The sequence below is a fragment of the Urocampus carinirostris genome, chromosome 2, assembly GCF_059441175.1.
Source record: "Urocampus carinirostris isolate Australia breed hairy pipefish chromosome 2, RoL_Ucar_1.0, whole genome shotgun sequence".
NCBI lineage: Eukaryota > Metazoa > Chordata > Actinopteri > Syngnathiformes > Syngnathidae > Urocampus > Urocampus carinirostris.
In genome coordinates, this window is record NC_142350.1 from 55,485,080 (window position 1) to 55,499,915 (window position 14,836).

Below are 14,836 nucleotides of genomic sequence, written 5' to 3' on the forward strand. Positions count from 1 at the left end.
ACCTCCTGCGTGGGTTCAAATCCAGCTCCAGACTTCCTGTGCGGAGTTTGTATGTTCTCCCCGTGCTTGCGTGGGTTTCTTCCGGGCACTACGGTTTCCTCCCACATTCCAAAAACATGCATTTCAGGTGGATTGGCCGGTCCAAATTGTCCCTAGGTGTGAACGAGCGAGTGAGTTGTCTGTCCCTGTGTCCCCTGCGATTGGCTGGCAACCAGTTCAGGGTGTCCCCTGCCCACTGCCCGATGATTGCTGGGATGGGCTCCAGCACCCCCGCAACCCTACTGAGGAAAAGCGGTGCAGCTAATGAGATGAGATGAGGGCTTCGAGCAATGCGACAAAAAATACACAAAACAAAAGGATGGAATCAGGTCTGTATGACCCGAAACGCGCATGCTAACCGAACGAGCTAATGCTGGCGGTGAGCGGTCTCCAGCACTCGGCCCTCTAGTGGTACCGTCTGGAAATTCTCATAACTTGGATTTTCTCTCGTATGTCGGGCAAGATTCTTGCTTGAAAGACTTCTCATGTTTCAAATTACTCATACATAAAGTAGATCGTAAGAAGCTGTGTCACAGTATGCAGACCTAGACTTGAGCGCGTACAAACTTACATTGGCTTTGTGAGTTTAAAGCGACGTTCAGGAAAAGATGAGACCCCGGCAATGAAGGAGGTCCCCGTGTGGCCACAGAGTTTCCTAAAAGTAAAAACAAACAAGCAAAAACATCATTATGGTAAAATACTAGCGGTCATACACACAATATCAAGTTGTCAGCCCGTTTTCAACGTTGACAAACTTACTTTAGACTAAATTCTGCCAGCTTAATCCCAAAAGACATTGGAGGAAATATTTGATCATATAAGCAGTGTTCTCGTTTGCCCGCGTCCCTGCGTCCTAGACGCATCATTTTTGCTGGGGACGCATAGTCTCAAATCAACGTGCGAGACGCAACCTTTTTAACACAAATTGTCATTACTACCCGATTACATTTTTTTAAAACATAGATTTACCGCACTCCAAACTTTTCGTCAGGCAGATGTTGTTTTGGTCTCGCGGTTTGAGTTTTTGTCTGCACGCCGATCTCGAGTTGTGTGGTGAAAAGTCCGTCTCTTTTTAGAGAACTGGCTTTTTCGGCTCAACTCATTCAAGAGAGCCGTCTCTCAAGCGGCTCCCTTGCTTTGATGTATTATATTACGAATGATTACGTTGTATAAAGAAGAAAAAGGGTTGGGGTTGATGTTTGGACTGTACTTGAAGCATGTCTTTTCTTACTTTCACCATTTTCACAAAAATAAATAAAAAAAAACCCGCAGGGACGAGCAAGATGTAAGTCTCCAGCGCTCTCCCCACCTATTCTGGCCTGAACAGCTTTGCTAAAAGTAAGACATGGTGCAGTGAAAAATAAACCGTAAGGGCTATTTGAACTCAGTCGAGCATTGGTACCACAAACTTCGTCGAAAAAACTTTCAACTTGTTTAAGGACGCCTCAAAGACGCACCCCACCTTAAAATATAAAAAGATCATTCTTAAAATCTTAAAAACTTAAAGGTTCTATCATTAGCACCTCCAACCTTTTCAAAAGTTCAAATGCGCATCCAATCTTGTCATCTTTCCTCCCGTCTCCCCGTGAGATGAAATGATATCTGAGATGAAATTATCGGGAGACAATTAGATAAAGGTGTAGCACGATTATGATAGCCGGTCTGGAGTTGTATGTCAAACGTCCGTCTGATTCTTGGCGCTGCGAGCACTTGTGTGTATGTGTGTACAACGGGTCGCTCTACATTGTTGACATTCCCCCTGACAGCTGTGAACTTTTCACGACGCCCCGACTGTCAGATCCACGGCGGACGTGGGGAGAAGGAGGCGAGAACGGAGAGGAGGGCAGGCCGCGTCACGAGGTTGGGGCCAGAACGGCGGAATCTGTCCGTCGCTCTGTTTGTCGGACGATCGCGCTCGGGAGCGACCAGGTTCCTGCCTGTTCTCCGATCATCACCTGCTGATTGTGTGATGAAGGTCAAGCCTGTCTGAGGGCGGAGCTTGGAACAAACTCTCACGGTTACAAACAGACAGCTGGGTCAGCGTGTGGACACATGCGCCACCTAAGACATTAACGCGGGGCATTGTAGGCCATTTCACAGAAGAACTCCAGAAGTTAGCTTCTCAGTAGGTTTTATTGGGACTGCAGAGATTTGCAGAAATAGTCACCAAAATCATTGGCAATACAAATAACAAGAGAGCCACGACGTATATTTTAAGGAGAAATTCAACAAAACTGACAAACGAGCTCTCCAGAAAAATCTAATTCTTCAGCACATTTGTATTCACTGTGTGACGTTTGATGATTCGATAAACTCTATGAAATAATAAAGATGCCAGAACCTGTGTCCCATATCAACAACTATACCACTAAAACTTCCGCAGTTGATTGAGATTGTTAAAGCTCATCTTGATTGCCATTTTTGTCTTAACTAATGATTTCAAAACAAGCTGCCAGCATAGTTCTTTTGTAAAAAAAAAAAAAAAAGCGCACGGATGACACATAAAGCCTGTCTTTTGTAACGAAACAATACTGTACAAACAGAGACAATGAACAATGATGGTTGGATAATTAAAAAAAGAGAGACCTTCGGCCCGATCCGAACGTATCAACTGGGCACGAAATTCAGATCGGATAGGAACGGCCTAGGAATCGGGCCTAAGATCTTACCTCTAAGCTGAAAGTGGCGGACAAAAAAACGTATCCCGCTTGCGAAAGGCTTGCTTACTTCCCAGTTGTCTGACCTTTCATTTTTAAAACAACACTTATAACTAATAACACTAATAGCATTATTTCCTTGTCTAACTGCTGTTGGCATAATCACTTTGGTGGATTACCGCCCTTAAGCCAGTCATAGTTTGTGAAACCAGTGATGTTTCCCAAGGCCGTTTAGAAGGCTTTTAGGCGCCAGTTAAGAATCTGACAGTCTTTGAGAAAGCTTTGCTTTAGCCAGATTTTGCGGTACACAGGCTTCAGGATTTTTGTGATGGCCTGAAGATAGCTGGGATGGGCTCCAGCACCCCTGCGACCCTACTGAGGATAAGCGGTGCAAATGATGGATGGTTTGACATCTGGAAGCAGCACAACCAGGGAGAAGCAATAAAAGTAAGTTGACAGACAATCTAAAACTATTAGGTACTGATGGATTCAGATAGGATTTAGTCCAGACTGCCTGGCAAGACCTAATGGCCATCCACTGGTGTAAACTGCAGTTGAAACTTCACCCTGTATATTTTGTCTCATCTCATCTCATTAGCTACACGCCTTATCCTCAGTAGGGTTGCTGGGGTGATGGAGCCCATCCCAGCAATGATCGGGCAGTGGGCAGGGGACACCCTGAACTGGTTGCCAGCCAATCGCAGGGCACACAGGGACAGACAACTCACTCGCTCATTCACACCTAGGGACAATTTGGAGCAGCCAATTCACCTGAAATGCATGTTGAAACCGGAGTGCCCGGAGGAAACCCACGCAAGCACGGGGGGAACATACAAACTCCGCACAGGAAGTCTGGAGCTGGTTTTGAACCCACGCAGGAGGCACATGCGCTAACCACTGTATTTTGTATAGGACAAAAAGCATTCAGAGTTGCTTTGGCTTCACAGACACTAATATTGGAGGTTTTCATTGAAATTATTGTGACTTTATTATATCTTTGAGCCAAGTATATTTAAGAAAATAGCCATATCTAGCTCGCGAGCCATACGTTCCCCGACCCTTGTTTTAAGGATAGGCCATCCGAAAGGTTGAAAGAGTCATCTTGGACCCCCCCAGAAATAAAAATACTGTCTGGAGCCGGTTAGCACATTCGCCTAACGAGACCGGGTGGAAACATTTGTTGGCCTGGAGAAAGATGGGCGCCACCAGGATGTACTTGCCCAAGACACACTACAGAAAATGGTGCACCTACAACCCTGGTGGTTAAGTCGAATGACAAAATATGTTTGGGTCCCTATGTGATCACCCAAAACACAAACAAAAACAAACAATGAGATTGCGGGGTCAAGCCAACCAAGCCAGTTGAGTTGACTACAGTGGAACCTCGGTTTTCGAACGCCTCTCAGTTCAAACAAATCGGAGTCCGACCAAAAATTTCGAGAAATTCCTGCTTCGCTGTTCGGTCAAAAAAACGTAGTTCGAACGCCGGTAATGGGTACGCTAGGGTGCGATCTTTTCGTGACCAACTGTTATCACGTGCGGACGTGCTTCGTTTTGCTTTCGCTTTTAATATAGGTGTAGGAAGTGTTTTAGCCACTAATTATGCCTCCGAAGAAAGTCAGTGCAAGCAAGAAAGTTGCTACAAGTGAAAAAAAAAGTAGTGCGTACAACTATTGCATTTAAGAAAGAAATAATAGCAAAATATGAAGGAGGTGGAGTGTCTGATCTTGCTAAAGAATACCCCACCGTTCACCTGCGCCTTCTGCTGACCACCACAAAGGTAAGAAATCCTATTCATAATTCTTTTCTTTATCCTTTTTTTTTATTTTTACACGTTCATGTTAGCGTAATCTTTCGTATGGAAGATTATGATAACGCGAACTCAGTAGCCTAGATGGTAGGGCGCCCGCTTTGAGACTGGGAGGTCGCTGGTTCGCGCCTCGGCCGAGTCATACCTAAGACTTATAACATTGGTAAAATGGCGGCGCCCTCTGTTGGCTGCGGCTGCATCGGCTCGCTACAACGGGTCAGGTATATCGACATTTCGTTCTGTGTACATTGTTACAAAGAATGACAATACAAAGGAAATTATTATTATTATTATTATTATAAGATTAGCGTGTGTTAGCATTATGTTTACGTTGAACATTCAAGGTAAACATTCAGGGTGTTAGAACGGAGCCCCCTTTCCAATGTATCGCTCACCGCTTGTGGAGACCCGGGTGCTAAATGACTTGTAAATGACCTGATTTTTTTTATTTTTACAAGTTCATGTTAGCGTAATCTTTCGTACCGAAGATTACGATAACGCGGACGTACGATTAGCCTGGGTTAGCTTTATGTTTACGTTAAACATTCAAGGTAAACATTCAGGGTGTTGGAACGGATTAAAACGATTTACATGATTTTTAATGGGAAAAATGATTTCGGTGATCGAACAGGGTTCTGGAACAGATTGTGGTCGAGAACCGAGGTTCCACTTTATATGAAAAAGTACAGTTTTACTTTTGGAGAGGTCGAATTTGATACTATTTTAAACAATACTAAACTTATTTCGATTCCTCTGAACATTGAAAGGTTTAGCACCACCGAACTAATACAAATATTGTGCTTGCAATGCAAAACCTCTGACTTACCATAAATGCTTTGCAGCACTGACGTCTTGGTGACTGCAGGTTTGGTGGGCTGGGCTTGCTTCTCTGCACGCCTCTTCTTGGTGTGGTTTACCCTTCTTGACTCCACCTCTGCCGGGGCCTTGCTTTGATTGTGTCGGCGTACCAGGAATCTACACGTGCGTTAGATAAAACAACAAAGTCTTTCTAATGGGCAACACATTTTCTGTATAAACTTCGACGGCCGAGTGCTGGGAAAAGTGGGGCACGGAGCTTCTCCTGTTTTTTAGAATAGACCAGTGTTAGAAAGGCAGTGAGCCACGAGACCTCATCTTGGAATTTTTCCAAACTTTTTCTTTGCAAAAAGCATGCCCGTTTTTCTTTGCTTTCTTACATTAATCAGCCTAGAAACTCTAACTTTCATCCATACCACTATGTGACAGCAAATTACTACAGGGTTCGTACAAGTTTTGCTTTGCCAAATTCAAGCCCCTTTTCAGCACTTTCAAGTCAAGTCATGTTTATTTGTGTAGCATTTAATCACAAGGAGTGTCAAAGGGCTGCACAGACCACAGACTATTGCAAACTACAGACTATTAGTACGCCATCCCCTGATCTAAAACCTTCATGACGACAAGGAAAAACTGTAAAACCTCAACATGAGGAAAATGAAAGCCGATTTCTAATTTCTCTAGTGTCTGGTATTTCGGTCACTTCGTCTCTTGGGCGCGTATGATGCTTCACATGAAAACGCCATACACACTAATGTTAGCTGCCATTAGTCATGAAGCAAGAAATGCAATGGCAAAGCATAGCCAGGCGTGTCAGCGTCATTTTTAGGAAGGCTGGATTTGATAAATCAATTTATTTGTATTTATTTTCATTCATTGAATTCTTGGTCTATCGAGTCAGGCTGCCGGGAAACATGGCAACAACTTCAAGCATTTATGAAAAACTCAGGCACTTTTCATACCTTGAAAAAACAACATTAATATTCAAGCATTTTTAAGGATTTTGCGCACCCGCACAAACCCTGTTACTAGTATTTGTGCTTTTTATAGACCAGAATAGTATTTTCTTGTCAATTTGACGTGGCACTCCAAGATAAATGTAATAAAGTCTTACATTAAGATAGAAAATAACAATATTATATAGCGGTTTTAGCAGTACACTGGTGCCTTGGCTATCGAAGGCTTTCGTCCTGGACCATCTTGACCCTCGACCAAAAATGTCAATGAAAAGTTCCCTACGCTTTCAACTGAATTTCAGTTTTTTTTGCACTTGTACAAGCAAAAACATGCCATGTTTCAGGAGCCAGCAGCAGCAAGTTGACTGCAGGAATGCTATGGGAGGGGGGAAAGGTGTGATGGCACTATCATTGAAAATAAGATTTATCTGGTTTCATGTTAAAGACAATATTGTGCAGTATTTTCTAAGCATACGATGTCATTGCCTGTTTACAGCAAAAACTACATTTTTTTTTAATTTACGTCAAAGCAGTATAACAATTGAGGGAAACACTTTTATTCATAGCTCCTTCTTGAGTTTTTTTTAGTGTGGTGAGTTGGTTCGGATCCAACACATCCAATGCCAAACATGAAAATATATTTTTTCCATTGTTTGTGGATAAATGTGTTGTGCTTAGAAAAGATCCCTTTTCAGCCGTGATTGTAATTTGTAAGGTAGACTACAAATGTGGGCTGAATGATAAAAGTACTAAAACAAATATATATATGTATATATATATTTTTTACTGAACCGAAATGAGTTTGACATGCCTGCTCTACATGTTTAGTACTAAATCCCCAGAATGTTGAGGAGGATCTAGAGAGTAGAAGTAAATGGAAGGGGACCAAGAGGAAGGCCGTGATTGACGTGGATGGATGGTGTTTTGAGTGCACTGCAGGAAAGAGGTCAAAATACAGTGGATGCTCGAGCTCTTGTTGGTGATAGGAATGAGTGGAGAGGTGTTTTTAAAGGATAGTGGGATGTTTGGATGCGTTCTAAGGGATGGGCAGGGCACCTGTGTGATGCCGCAGGGGTAAACCAGTGAAAGCTGTCGAGCCTTGCTGTTGAACAGAAGAGTGTGTTGTCACCCTGACCCAAGTGACATGGCCGCTTTCTTGTGTCCCGTTTCATCTGGAGGGAAGAAAGCATGACCGACTTGGGTGCCGAGGTGCTTAACTTGCTTGGGTGTCTGGGCATTTGGGTTGGCCACGGTCAATTTTCTTTGTGTTTTTTGCTACTTTTACCTCTTTTCTTTGTTTTTGTGTATGTGTCTTGCTGTCGGTCAACCTCTCGAGGGATATGACCAGGGTAGATAGATAGACGGATAAATAAATAGATAGATTGATGTTTCATTAAAAAGTGAATATTTAATATGGGCCAGAACGGATTACAGAGTTTACCATTATTTCTAATGGATAAATAAATTCAGACCATGACCAAATCAGACCTGAAACTTTATCCAGGAACAGATTAAGTTCAAAACTATGAATGTTGTCTTATTTTGTTATTTGGCAGACAGGTTTCATATTGGTGACCTTCTAGAAATTAAGCACATACCTTCGCCAAGCTCGCTGGATGACCCCAGCCGCATCGTTCCTCTTTCTGCTTTCTCTTCTGTCGTGGCCTTGCCGTGTGCTGGAGGCAGAGTGATGCTTTCTCGAAGGGTTCGTTGTTTTCGAAATGGATCCACTAAGTCTAGCGAGATCTTTGGCCTTGTGGTGTCTGCGCTTCAGGGAATCTGTATTTCCCAGAGGTACTGCAACCTTTTGGTCAGCGGGCAAGATCGACGGGGAAGGGGTGCTCGTGAGCGGGTGAGGTTTTTGATGTTTGGAGGAAGGTCTGGGAGGTGCTTGGCTGGTGGGGGAGATCGGGTTTTTTGGTGTGGGAGTTGTGTCGCATGCCACCTGACTTTCAGAGCGGGAAGTTTCAGTTGGTCTGAGAGCTTTACAGCTTACTGATCTGCTCCTGTGCCCTGGTTAAAAAATGTGCAGTGGTTTAGTATCCAAACATTTGATCTAGTGCTTGTCTTTGTTGGGGCTCAGGGGGACGCATTGAGAAACAAACTGTTATTCTCAATTACATATAGAAAAAACGTCTCAATGATTTTCTTAACTGTAATTTCCCAAGCACACACTTTTTGCATTTTGGTCTGCATCTACATAGCGCTTTTCAAGTCAATGAAGACCTCCCGACGCGCTTTACAATGTGCTTCACACTTACCCATTCAGTCAAATACCAATAGCAGCGTCAGCCATGCAAGACTACCTGCTTACTGGGGGCATTATGGATTCAGTGTCTTGCCTAAGGACACATGGACATATAACACAGAGGAGCCGGGAATCGTACCTGCGACCTCTTAGTCCAAAGACGAGCACTTTACCTCCTGAGCTATAGCTACCCCATCAGCTACACTGACAAATAAAATAAATAATCCTAAACCGAAATAGCACGATGTCACTCACCAACACTCCCGATTCCTCCAACTTCATGTGTTCTACCCTGAACAACTTTGCTAAAAGTAAGACCAAAGCGCAGTGAAAAATAAAGCGTATGGGCTCTTTAAACTCAGTTTGGGCATTGCTAGCGCATACTTAAAGAGACAGTGTTGTTTTTGTGTAAACAAGGACATTCATTTTGAACATTTACAAAAAATGATGAATTTTAAGGCCAACACTTAATATTTTGTCTAAAAATAATTAAATAATTCCGTTTTTCTTTGTATTTATAAGTCACTTTTATTAACATTTTAATCAATGCGCTGGATTTTTTTTTTTATAAAACTCATTTCATAGGAAAAAAGTAGCTTTCGTATTTGCTGATGACCACTGAAAAGGGTTGGTGAACCACGATTAGCTGTTGGACTGAAGTTTGGATACATAGTACACAATTCCTCTTAGTAATTTACATAAACTTTTCCCATTCCATCAAAGATAGGTGAAACCTTAAAAAGGATTAGGCATTTAAAAGGGTGCGTATAGACTTCTTAAATGAATGTTCCCTTCAACTGAAAAATTGACAAACGTGGAACATCCTTCACTTTCCATAGCATTAAAGATGTAAGATCGAAATTATGAATTGACCAAATAATATCATCTTCCTCTCTAATTTTATTAAGTGAATGTTAGTTACTATTGTCCTTTCTGAGATGAAACCACTTATCGCCGGATAATTTACTGATGACAAAAATAAACATTGAAAACGCACAGCTGGATTTAAGTTGTTTGTCCTATTATACTGGTAAGCTATCAATGTGGGTGTAAGATTTTTTCTTTATGTACAAGTGAGTGACAAAGTTAGTGAAGAAAGACAACATTAATGTTCTCTCATTTTTAGTAAGAGGTGGAAGGTTTTACTGAAAAAAAAAAAGATTTTTTTTGCCTATTTTCTATAACATTATGGGCCAAATAAGTAATAACTGTTCTGTTTTATAATATAGGGGGTTTAGTTATCGTTACCTACTATTAAAACAACACAACTTTACTCCACCTTTTTGCTTTTCTTCTTTGCTCCTCCGTTCAGGTTTTATATTTTGTTTCTTGGTCTCCAAAGCCGAATCCTTGACGGATAAATCTGCCACGAGGTTCACCAAGGATGCTTTTTCCTGTTTGATGGTCTTTGAAGAGGATATTTGTTCCTTAGTCGTTGCCTCAGAGAATTTCTGCACAGCTTCTCTCCGACGCAGTTCTTCCTCTCGCTTCCTGTACAGGACCAAAATTTGTTTTAGACTTTAGAAAATATTAACGAGATGTGTACCTAACCCAAACCCCGCAATCTCTTTTGCCCTAACCCAGGGATTGGAAACCTATGGCTTGCGAGCCATATATATCTGAAATGAAATGATCTGCATTTATATAGCGCTTTTCAAGTCAATGACTTCCCAAAGCGCTTTACAATGTGCTCCACATTTCCCAATAGCGGCTTTGTATTGCAGCCATGTAAGGCACTAACCTGCTTATTGGGGGTATTAGGGGTTCAGTGTCTTACCCAAGGACACTTTGACATGTAACACGGACGAGCCGGGATTCGAACTGGGATCCCTTGATCCCAAGACGAGCGCTCTACCTCTTGGGCTGGGAATCCCCTCCTCCATATTAATTTCCCAGAAAGAGTCAGAAAATGTGAATGTGTTCTTGACTCTAGCCACCTCCCACTAGGGGGATATGGCTCCGGTATATGTATGTATGGATTATATATACTCCAGTAAATAAAGGGCACTTTTTAATAGTTGATGTCACGGCGGGCGCAATCGACCCTTTGTCATATTACAACAAAACATTATTGTGAATATATTTTACTCCATCCACAAGTCTCTCTTAAGACATTTCCAATTTAAAGGTACATTGTGAAACATTTGACCACTAGAAAGCACTTAAATGGCGACTGCGCATGGATACATGCTTGCGGCTCGTAGCTCTCCAGCTAACCTTCTATTTATTGCTGTTCTCTTGTCTTTTTTGCTTTCACTTTTGGACACATGTGTGGCTAAAACCACTTACAGTAGGGACGAACTTATTCGGTTGGGTGAGCGTCTAAATTTCGACTTTTCGGGCACTTTTTATACCGCTCATGATATACCGAGCGAACTTCAAAGAGACCCGGCTTCGTTGTGGACATCCATCCCTCTTAATAAGCGGCGACGGCGGAGACGCCGTTCGGAAAGGAAACGCGGCTGCCGTGCAGGTAGATGTGTGAAGCGTGTGAAGTCTAAGCAGCAAGATGGACACGAGGATGGACGCGAGGATGTAACTAATTCCACCATTCATTCCTCGCCGGACAACCGAAGCTTTAAACTCAGCGCTCACGAACGGCCACAACGCCGGGAGCTTTTGAAGATCTCGACAAAGACTACAAAGAGTTCAGCTAAGTCAAATGATTCAGCAAAGCTAAAATTTGGTCTTTTGAATGTTAGATCCCTCGCCCCTAAAGCTTTACTTGTAGATAATATTATTCGTGATTATAAACTGAATTGTATGGGTCTTTGTGAAACGTGGTTACGCCCGGATGAGTACTTAGCGCTTAATTATGCTTCTCCCCCAGACTACCAGAGTAGTCATACAGCACGCACGCTGAAAAGGGGTGGTGGTGTTGCGCTAATCTCCGAAAAATCGCTTAAATTTAATCCACGGACCGCTAATAATTACAAAACGTTTGAGGCTCTTGTGACGCGGTCCCCTCAATTGTCAATTGATGTAATAACTATCTATCGTGCTCCTGGGCCATACACAACTTTCTTAGACGAATTCGCTGAACTTTTGTCTGAACTAGTAACCTATGCAGACAAAATTATAATTATGGGAGACTTTAATATTCATATGAATGACCCACACAGTTCACTCACTATTGCGTTTAGTTCTTTACTTGATGGATTTGGTTTTACTCAACTAGTTGATTTGCCAACCCATAAAAATGGGAACACGCTAGACTTGATTCTGACTCGAGGAGTTTTAACCTCAAACATTATGGTGCAACCGTGTACTACCGTTATCTCCGATCATTATTTAGTGACATTTGAGGTGCTAACTAAATGTAGTGTTAAAAAAGCTGAAGGATTTAGCGGACGCAATATAAGCACTGGCACAGTTTCTGAGCTCCTTGAACTCCTTCCTGAAGCAGTTGCGTCCTTTCCTAAATACACTGGCTCGATTGACTCACTCACGAATGAGTTCAATACCACCCTGACTAGTGTGATGGATACCATAGCGCCCTTAAAACTAAAATCACGTCCTAAAAGACGCACACCTTGGTTTACTGATGAAACTAGAACCCTTAAAAAAGAATGCAGGAAATGGGAGAGAAAATGGCGCGCTACCAAGCTTGAGGTTTTCCATCAAACCTGGTGTGATAGCTTGTTAAAGTATAAAGCGGCCCTTGCCTCTGCAAAATCGGCCTACCTTTCGAAGGTGATTGCGTCTCAAAAGAACAACCCCAAAGCCCTTTTTGACACTGTAGCATCGCTTACAAGGCAACAGACTACCGCTGATAGTTCGACACACTCTGCTCAGGACTTAATGGTCTTCTTCACTAAAAAGATTCAATGCATACAGGAAGAAATTGCTAAAGATACTATTAGTACCACTCATATTAAAGAACTGAAACTTACAGATGCACGACAGGGTGGCTGCCCAGGGAAAATGGCCGGTTTTAGTGAACTGTCACTTGATGATCTCAAACAAGTGGTGACTGCGGCCAAACCGACAACTTGCCAGTTCGACCCGCTCCCAGGTTCACTTATTAAAAGTCTTTTTAGCGTCATTGGGCCTTCAGTTCTAAATATTATAAATACATCACTCTCCTCAGGTGTAGTTCCAGCAGCTTTTAAGTCCGCCGTTATTAAACCCACACTAAAACGACCCAACCTTGATCCAGAAATCTTAAGTAATTACAGACCTGTGTCAAACCTACCTTTCCTCTCTAAAGTACTCGAAAGAGTAGTGGCACAGCAGCTGAATGCTTTCATATCTGAGAACAACCTTTTTGAATCGATGCAATCAGGATTCAGGGCTAACCACTCTACTGAGACAGCGCTGATCAAGGTAACAAATGATCTCCTAATGTCAATGGATTCTGGCGCTTCATCACTTTTGCTGCTGCTGGATCTTAGTGCTGCTTTTGACACAGTGCGCCACAATATCCTACTAGAACGGTTGGAAAAATGGATTGGTCTCTCAGGAACCGTCCTCTCGTGGTTCAGATCCTACCTCTCAGATAGGACGCACTGTGTGAAATATGGTGAAACGACATCTGAGCCCTTTAATGTTACCTGCGGTGTTCCGCAGGGTTCTGTGCTCGGCCCCCTACTTTTCAACATTTACATGCTTCCATTAGGTGATATTATCCGCAAGTACAATATCAGCTTCCACTGCTACGCAGACGACACTCAACTATATCTTCCGTTGGAGGAATCTTCCACACTAAACTGTGGAAATTTGGAGGCCTGTCTCACTGAGATAAAAGAGTGGATGTCACTCAATTTCTTGCGTCTTAACCCTGAAAAGACCGAAATGTTAGTCATTGGTCCTTCTAAATGCCGTGACTTCTTCTCAAAAACTGCTGTGAACCTTGACAAATGTCACATCACACAGAGTGACTCAGTTAAAAATTTAGGTGTCATATTTGACCCTGATCTATCATTTGAGATGCATGTAAAGCAAATTACTAGAACTGCCTTCTTCCATCTTCGCAACATTGCTAAAATCCGTTCAATACTGTCTCAGTCTGATGCGGAAACAATAATTCATGCATTTGTTACCTCCCGTCTCGACTACTGTAATGCACTACTTTCCGGTCTCCCGAAGTCCAGAATCAAGTCTCTTCAGCTAGTACAAAATGCCGCAGCGAGGCTTTTAACTAGGACAAAAAAGTACGATCACATAACACCGATTTTGGCTAACCTGCATTGGCTCCCAGTTAGCCAAAGATGTGACTTCAAAGTTCTCTTAGTACTGTACAAAATCATACATGGACTTGCTCCCTCTTATCTTTCAGATCTGATCTGCCGCTATGTCCCGGTCCGAAGCCTGCGATCTGAGAGTGCCGGTCTTCTGGTGATCCCGAGAGCAAAGAAGTCTTCTGCTGGTTCGAGAGCGTTCTCCATCCGGGCACCGGTGCTGTGGAATGCTCTTCCCCCTGAGATCCGATCTGCAACCTCAGTGGAAATGTTTAAATCTAAACTTAAAACTCACCTCTACTCTATTGCATACGAATAACCTACTCCTCTTGTCGGTTGACAATAGTCTGTGTAATATAGTGTAACAATCTGTGAAGCCCTTTGAGACTCTTCGTGATTTAGGGCTATACAAAAATAAATGACTTGACTTGACTTGACTTGTCTAATACAAAAAACCAGCACCAAATGAGCACAGCGCAGCAGCAAGGTACCAGACAAACATGGCGACGACTATGGTATTGATTCCGCTATCTAAAAGAAATACAAATTTCTCGACCCATGAATATCTATAAAAATCAACATTGGTATTATAGTTCATGTTTTTTTTGCCTATAATTTAAATCAACGTTTTTTTTTTACTGAATAAAAATTTTTTTCGGACCATTAGTAGTCACTAAAGATTACAAACTGTCCCTTCAAATATATTAAAGTGAGGTTCCAGAGATGATAAAACAACTAGGATACGAATAGATTTCTACATCTCCTTTATTCCAACCCAACTCTGAAAGTCGTTAAAACGTCAGTGTTAGCCTCACATAACCTAAGAATGACGCAGGGTACCGTGATATATTAACTGTGGCCATTTGGCATACCACAAGAAAACTCATAAATACCTTATTAAAAAACACGTATTACACTGAGACTAAATTGTTTTTTTTTGGTTTTGGCACTAACAGTCAAATGTTTGTATCTTGTGTTTCATAACTACCACTTGCATATTTTGAGCCCGCTGTTGGCCGATAAAATTGATTCCCATACTTTTACATTCGAATAATCAATCAATGAAAAAATGCATTACAGGGTTTTATGAACTGGTTCAGTAATGAAAAGTTTATTCAATATTGATTCATCAA

The 14,836-nt window shown here is 42.2% G+C and overlaps 1 protein-coding gene across 1 annotated transcript in view; it reads right to left on the bottom strand.

Moving 5' to 3' along the window:
• Positions 1-14,836, bottom strand: part of invs (inversin) — a 72,966-nt gene that overhangs the window by 6,527 nt on the left and 51,603 nt on the right. The window contains exons 15-18 of the mRNA XM_088327217.1: positions 9,803-10,014; positions 7,874-8,288; positions 5,333-5,481; positions 611-694 (exon numbers count right to left, since the gene is read on the bottom strand). Coding sequence (XP_088183343.1) covers positions 611-694; positions 5,333-5,481; positions 7,874-8,288; positions 9,803-10,014 — 860 coding nt within the window. The remainder of the gene's footprint in view (positions 1-610; positions 695-5,332; positions 5,482-7,873; positions 8,289-9,802; positions 10,015-14,836) is intronic.